We start from the raw sequence: 8,453 nt of genomic DNA on the forward strand, positions 1-8,453 counted from the left end.
GGCGTGAGGTTGTCCACTGTCCACAATGTGTGTCAACATATCCCCCATGCTTACCTCTTGATCCTCCTGATATTGCCATTTAGAAGAATCTTTAGTCTCTTTTCCAGTGCATTTAAAAGCTGCGGAGAGATGACACACATCTTGTTCGTAACACCACAAAGCTGTGTACAGATGTATTGTAGGAATGCCACTGGGGTGCAACGGTCAAACTAATAAATGTAATCAATTATTTAAAAGAATCACATTGTTTCATTGATATACTGCATATATATATATATATCGTCTCTGTCGGGCGGAAATCTCCAAAACTGTTACTTTTCAGGATTTAAATTCAAAAATAGCAGATCGACAAGCTCAAAACGTGTTGCTTTGCATCGCATCGCATTTTGAGCTTGTAGATCTGCTATTTTCGTGTGACGCTGTAGTAAGATCAAGTAGAGCGTTAACTCATTTCCTGCCAATGACGTCTTTTGACGGCTGTTTTTTGTAAAAGAGCGCCATCTAGCGTAATCACTAAAAATACCATGATGAATATCAACATTACGTCTTTGGCAGTGAAGCGTTGGATTTGAGATGACGTAATATTACGTCCTTGGCAGTCACTGTATTAAAATATGGAGATAAGGTTTCTGCCCGACAGCAACGATATAGTACATAGATACTCACACACACACATAAAAAGTAATCGCTAGAATAATCGCTAAGAAAATAATCAATATTTGCAGCCCTGAATCATGCCACTTGCTATTGGATTAAAGCTGAGCCTCTACGCCACAGAGTGAGTGTTGCTCTGTTTCCAATCAAGGGAGGTTACGAGGAATGCTCTGGTAAAAGAGTTGGTAGAGACACTGAAGCTTTGTGTTGCATACTGGCTGCAGTGTGCAGTTTTTTCTACTTATGTCAGACATGTCAGACAGATTCAGGATAAGTGCTCGAAACGGCTCCCCTACCGAAACGGCTCCCCTACCACTGTAAAGTGCACAGGAAATACTGACCACGATTGTCACACTTACTCGACTGATGGTGCTGTCTAAGCATGCTCTTTACTATAGACAGCAACTATATGGATGAAGCACAGTGCTTCGTCAAAGTTCTCTCGGGAACACAATGCATCAAGAATCATGTGTCCCTGAGCATCACCTACATTGTCTACTTGTGCAATGTTGTCCTCGTCGTAACACTGCAGATCAATGGTAACCAACCCATGGGAGTGCACACGCAGAATAACAAACCTGGGAAGGAGATAGGGAAGGCGGGACGATGGAAAGAGAGGGAGTGAGTGAGAGCGATAGGGGAGGGAGGGAGGGAGAGAGAGTAAGTATGCAACTGGGCCAATATATCTTAAGCCCAAGTTATACTTGGTTATGCATCGTCTCGCACACCGAAAACAGACAAACTACAAGCTCACAACATGCCACACTACAACGCTTTGTGAGCTTGTAGATCTGCTCAACTAACAAAAAATTAGTGGCATAGAGGGGCAATGCTTGAGATTGAAAAAGTTGCCAATACGAAGACCAGCTAGAGAGTATGTGGGCAGTTAATAGGATACAATGAGAAATGCCCTACCCTTTTCAAAACAGTTAGTCTCAAAGTGCCCTTGAGCAAGGCACTTGGTTAAGGCAGTGGCCAACAGTAGAAACCTATGGTGGTACTGGGAGTCTGGAACACAACATTTATCTTTTAACAGCTGTGTGGAGCTATATTCACACGAGGCTTAGAGAAGCACAAAGCCCCACCAACTGTATTTACCACTCAATACAACAACAGGAAGTGCCAAAGCCCTTAGATCAAATACACAAAGCCTCTGCTCATCTGAACAGAGTGAGCAATTGTGTGAAGAGATGATACATTTAAATGGGGAATCAATAGTTTTCCTGAAGGGTATCTGAATGCAGGTGGCATTTTCACGGGTGAGCCCGTTTTCCTAAATTCCTTTCATAATCGTTTTCAGTCCTTGCATTTCATCGAAAAACCTGACGTGTTGTCAAAAGGCTTTTAGCAGGCATACAAGTATGACACAAAGGCATTCTGATTGAGAATGAGGAACATGGTGTGCATTAATTCAAAAGTTCAAACTGCAGCTGTGGCAACCATGCGAACTATGTGAATGACGATGAATCAAATTCCTGCTTACCTGCCCTTTTTACCAAGGAAGGTAGCGAGGTATCCATGTCCCTCTGTGTCATGGACAGTTTCTGTCATTTCCTGCTCCTGGAATATGGATTGCAGACTACGGACTGTAGAGGGGCAGTCAGCTGAAAAATAGAGAAAAATAGAATATTTACTGAAATATCAGAATAGCAAAGCAACTTATAAAAGAAGCTGGTCAGCAAATGTTTTAATTTCTGTTAAATGAAGTGCATACTGTTAAAATTACTGTGATAGCAGTAGAAAATGTTGTGAATTCTTTTTTCCCTTTTATAATAACACAAATGTTATAATAATAATGAATTGGTGAGACTAAATGGCCACCTTAATGTCCCCAGTGTGTGATGATGACTGACATTGGTCTACCAGAGAAATTGGCCACCTGTCAAGGTGCAAAACATCAGGTGCAAGCATTGACATCGGTGCCATAGAGCACACCACACCTACAGTGTAAAAAAGGTATGGTGAAGGTGTTTGGACACCAGAAGACAATTTTCTCTTCTCTAGTATGAATACATGCAAGTCAGCAAAATATGAATGGCTTGCTTGCAGAATATGACAAAACCGAAGAAACAGACTAGTGTGCACATTCAGTCCATATCTGGTACAGATGTAGGACAAAACCAACAACACATAAATGGAAAAAACACAGAGTTTTAGCTCTCATAAACTTTATTATCACTTAATTACTTACATTGACAAGAAACTTTGTTACTGATTTACTACTTACACAGACAACCGTTGCATGATCCAGTGAGAGACCCACATGCCACTTAAACCAGCTAAAGTCACAGCTAAAATGTGCGTCTGTCACCGTCTGTTTCTAAAGGTGCCATTTGTGATGTGATGTACAGGCACAAGTGAAACTCTCAATAAAAAACCCTGCGATTGGTCAGAGGCAATCCATGCAGGGGGTTCAGGTTAGGCTCTGTTAGTATAATGGTTAAGTTTAGAGACACTGGTTTTGTAAGGTTGAAGAAGGTTAAGGTAAGGATCTGGGTTAGCATATAGTGTTTTATATTTGTTGATGATGTCGTATTTTGGTGTTATTTTTATGCTATGTTGATAAATTGAATACATAGGACCACAATGGAAACAAGACCCCAGGACTTTTTTGTGTTATCCTTTTAGCCCAAAATGACTGACTGTACCTTGCGCCGTTTACATTTCTGTTTAATAAAGTATTCAAATCAATCAAGCAAGCTAACCAGCTACTGACAGCAGTGGTTACTACAGGACAGGCCTATCATGCCGATAGGCACCAGGGTTAAACTTAAGTATGCCCGCATCATGCCAGGCTTGCAACAATACCATGCATATTTTCCATTAAAGATTGTTCTTCCTGCTCTTATACAACCAACAACAACCAAATGAAATCTCGCGTGAGACGCTGAGTCAGTGGTTTAAGTGGCATAGAATAGGCTGTAGGAGGTCAATGGTTTAAAAGTGACATAAATCAAGCTATATATATATATAGCAGTGGTATAGATCAGGCTATGGTCAGTCAGTGGTTTAAGTGGCATACAGAACCTATAGCTGATGATCAACCTATTGGTTTAAGTTGCATATAGATCAGCCTATAGCTAGTCCAGTGGTTTAAGTCAGTGGTTCTCAACCTTTTCAGGCCGTGAACCCCAGAATAATCATATTTGGTCTCAGGACCCCCTGACAAGCACTTCGAATAGTAGGAGTTGAGGCATTACATTTTCTTCAACTTGGTTCCACAGACATATATTGAGAAAATAGCAGATCTACAAGCTCACAATGTCTCACGTTGTGAGCTTGTAGATCGGTAGAACTTGTAGATCTTATATTATTTGACAATGTGGCCAATGTTTGACCAGTTTTTATAGTATAGTATAGTATTTTATAGTTTGTTGATTACTTTTGATGCAGTAATGGTCTTTTTCTTTCTCTCTATTTTTTGGGTATTAAAAAGGGCCTAAAAGTCCCTCCCTTAAATTGTCATGTGGGGGACCTCCCTGGGGGTCCTGACCCACAGGTTGAGAACCACTGTCTTATACAACCAACAACCAAATGAAATCTTGCGTGTGAAGCTGACTCAGTGGATTAAGTGGCATAGATTAGGCTATAGGAGGTCAATGGTTTAAATGTGACATAAATCAAGCTATATATATATATATATATAGCTGATCAGTGGTATAGATCAGGCTATCGGTCTATGGTCGGTGGTTTGAGTGGCACACAGAACCTATAGCTGATAGGTTCTGTGTGATCAACCTATTGGATTAAGTTGCATATAGATCAGCCTACATAGCTGGTCCAGTGGTTAACAAGTGGCACAGATCAGAGTTAGCTAACCGGATATAACCACAGGGCAGGCTAAAAGGTCATGCCTAGGTACCATGGGGGTTAAACTGCTAGTGTGTTGCCCGCATGCCATGTCTCATGCAACACAACACCACGCTTTGTCCCATTTGTTTACAAACGAAAGCGGAGGTCGTAACGACAAAATAACACCCCTCAGATCACCAAAAACAACAAAACCGGCACGGTTCATTGATCCTACTGATCTGATCTGATCTTCGAGCACAGGCAGCAGTGCTACTGGTCATTCAGAAGCAGACAAGCTAGCGCGTTAGCATCAGTGTTGCCATGTCCGCTTATTATAAGTGACTTTGGGCTTGTTTTTCTGTAAAGTCGCTTGTAAATATTGGTGGTTGTGGTTTTTGGGGCTTGTTTCTAAAGTGTAGTTGTTTATTTGGGCTTGATTCCTAAATGTTGTTCATAAACCGGTGGTTCTCAAAACATTTTCATGGCAAGGACCCCCAATATTCAATGTTCTATTCGATTTCCCCATTTTCATTTTCTGTGTGAAAATAGCAGCCATAGCTTGCTATGACATCAAATATGCCATAGCCTAGTCGCTTCTTTTGGGTTTGTTTTCATAGGGTAACAGCCAGGATAGGTGGGCACCTCAATGTAAAGTAAAGTATATATGATTGGAACATGCTTAAACATTGGATATTATAATACTTCTACAATTGCTACAAAACCTGTACTGTATATCCAGTCATTTTGGGGCATAGACAAGAAGTTGAAGGATAAAATTCAGTTTGATAATGATGCACCGTGCATGTTCACATCATGTATACTTTACATTACCTAAGACCATTTGTCAAATAATTAATCTTTTAACATTTTGGACAAAATAGCCAATTTTACATCGAGGTGCCCAGATGTCCCTATAAGTGCCCCCCTATCCTGTTACCGTTTTCATAGACCTGGTTGCTCATTTCTTTCGAAAAACCTGGCAACACTGGTTAGCATCCGCGTTAGCATTGCGCTGTTCACTCTGCTGCAGTGACCAGAGACCGTTCATTCAGTCACATTCTATTCTATAGTAGTGGAACTTACCTGGGCCAGAGAGGTTGAAGTCGAGGGTGTAATGTCGCAGTGCCATGATGTCTGGATACAGCCGACACTAGCCATGCCTGGTGACAGGCAGCCAGGGAGAGAATGGGGAGTTGTGTGTGTGTGTGTGTGTGTGTGTGTGTGTGTGTGTGTGTGTGTGTGTGTGTGTGTATGTGTGTGCAGAGAGAGAGAGTCAATGCGTTGAATGCGGGGTCCGCCGCTGTGAGAGTGTGCGGCTGATTGTATGTGTGTTGTACCGACTAGAGCTGCTGCTGGCTGGATGGCTGGAGCATAGGGCTGGAGGGCAGTGTTGCCAGGTTTTGAGAGAGAAACAAGCAACCAAGTCTATGAAAACAAGCCCAAAAGAAGCGAGCCCTTCACCGCGATGCGACGCGTTGTGAGCTTGTAGAATATATATATATATATATATATATATATATATATATATATATATATATATATATATATATATATATATATATATATATATATATATATTCTACAAGCTATATATATATATATATATATATATATATATATAAAAGAAAATGTGAAAGATATATTTTTATATATATATTTTTTTTTTAAAAAACATTTTAACAACACAAAACTTGTATGGGGATTGGGGGTCCCTGGCCTAACATATTTTCATATGGGAAGTTGGGAACGGATACGCAGACAAATACAAATTCATTTCGGGGACCTTCACATGAAAATGTTTGAGAACCGCTGGTTTAAACAACATTAGGAAACAAGCCCCAATAAGCAACTACACTTTAGTTTAGAAACAAAATAAATCGCAACCCGCAAGGCCGCAACTAACCAAAATGTACAAGCAGCTTTACAGAAAAACAAGCCCAAAGTCGCTTATACTAAGTGGACATGGCAACACTGGCTGGAGGGGGAGTGACGGCCAATCACAACACACAACAAATGCACCTCGTAGTACGACGGGGTCGCTTGCCGAAAATAAACGATCTACAAGCGCTCTGCTATTTTCACAATTAGTCATTATAGTATTTCGTATAGGGGTTAAACGTGTATTTTTTCTGCGACATGCTTTCAAGGCGTCGTTGTCCTTGAAAAGCATATATAGCCCTTATACATGACTGTCATGTATATCATATGACAGTCATGGATGATCTTCAAAATAGTGTTTGCACTTTCTCCCTTTACAGCCCGTAGATCTACACGCACGTTCAAATTTCAAATATAAAGTGCTTACCCCATGGCCACAGATCTTACAATTATGTACGGATCCTCAAAAGTACCCGTATCTTCCGTATTGTTCAATAAAAAGCATTTTAATCCGATTGGTTGCCATTTTCTCCGTATTTTCTCCATTATGCTTTCAATGACGTGACCCTATCGGTTGGGAGGTGTATTGCACTCTGATACATTATAACTCTATGAGAAAATAGACACCGATCGGATTAAAATGCTTTTTATTGAACAATACGGAACATACAGGTACTTCTGAGGGCCCGTACACAATTTTAACATCCGTGGCCATCTCAGGTAAGCACTTTATATTTGAAATTTGAACGTTTATGTACATCATGCAACATCATGAGAGTAGATCATTCAAGAAGTAGCCTTACTAGTTTGTTTTGGGATGTTTGGAGCCTTGTTTTTAAGGCCTTGGTGGTGTTGTGCAATGTTGAGCATGCAAAAAGACCCCTAGGCTACAACAACACCTGACTCAGGTGTTGTTGTAGCCTAGGGGTCTTTTTGCATGCTCAACATTGCACAACACCACCAAGGCCTTAAAAACAAGGCTCAGGTGTTGTTGTTGTTGTTGTTGTAGTCTTTTTTTTGTCAAGAACATTTGCACATACAGTACCTGCTGAAATTCAAACCCTGCATTTACCCATCGTGACTATTAGGATCAGCACACCAATGAACAATGGAATTCAAACGCTGACAAGTGACAACTTCTTCTCTCTATGGTAATCAGCTAAGGGCCCAGAAAAGGCCCACACATTCCATGGAAGCCCTTACCTGGTACTCCAGCAGGACATGTGAACGCTGGGTGGGGCCTTTGTGCCATAAAGCTGTCATATTTGTGGACATGTAGCTCGATCCACATTTTGCCCGCAGTTTCACCAACGTGGGCCCAAAGTCATAGTGTCATAGTGACCCCAAAGTGGCCTGCCAATGACCATCTGGAATACCATCAGGTAGATTAGATTGACAGACAGAGGGAAAGACACAGCCAAAAACATAATCCTTAAGGTAATGGCTGCATTCCAGGGTTCCGCCTCTGTTTTGTCTGTTGTAAAACCTTTTATGTTCTGTCCAGTTACTTGATGGGCTGATGAACAATAGGGGACAAAAACTCTCCCCATCAGTCAGGATAAAAGAACTTCACCAAACACAATGGAACCTTGTCAGGAAAAGGTTGATAAATGCTTTTACTCGAAGAATCAATCAGTCAACAATATACATTTTGACATGAGTACATTATAATCACATTTAATTTATACAAGGCATTATAATACAATAATAAACAGCACAATCATAGTACTCTATTGTGGCTTTCATGAAGGATTGCTTGCTTCATTGTAGTGCAGTAGAAACATTTAAAATACATTTTTGAGGAAAACCTATCATTTAAGAAAGGGATCTGATTCTGGTCATCATCACATTCTGCCCAAATCATATCATCCGACAAAATATCCAACTGAGCGTTCAATTTTTGTAAGGGGTTATAAGTGTCTTGCTCATGGACACCTCGACACATCGCCATGGGCGAGAATCGATCCCAAGACCTTTTGCTTCCCAGGTAGCCTTTCTACCCATTCAGCTATGGCCACCCCAATTGTGTTCATATACAGTAGACTATACGAACACAATTGGCCGTATTGAACAGGAGGAGCAGAACGCAGTCGCAGGTGCTAGGCCAGCCTGGTGGGGGTTCCTCATGG

At 40.9% G+C, this 8,453-nt stretch overlaps 1 protein-coding gene across 1 annotated transcript in view; it reads right to left on the minus strand.

Moving 5' to 3' along the window:
* The window catches only part of sms (spermine synthase), a 14,702-nt gene extending 8,902 nt beyond the window's left edge, over positions 1-5,800 (minus strand). The window contains exons 1-4 of the mRNA XM_080434548.1: positions 5,530-5,800; positions 2,138-2,258; positions 1,145-1,232; positions 55-119 (exon numbers count right to left, since the gene is read on the minus strand). Of these exons, the coding sequence (XP_080290674.1) occupies positions 55-119; positions 1,145-1,232; positions 2,138-2,258; positions 5,530-5,575 (320 nt within the window). The 5' untranslated portion in view covers positions 5,576-5,800. The remainder of the gene's footprint in view (positions 1-54; positions 120-1,144; positions 1,233-2,137; positions 2,259-5,529) is intronic.
* Positions 5,801-8,453: the final 2,653 nt, after the last annotated feature.

The sequence above is a fragment of the Gymnoscopelus braueri genome, assembly GCF_963280865.1.
Source record: "Gymnoscopelus braueri genome assembly, chromosome: 8".
NCBI lineage: Eukaryota > Metazoa > Chordata > Actinopteri > Myctophiformes > Myctophidae > Gymnoscopelus > Gymnoscopelus braueri.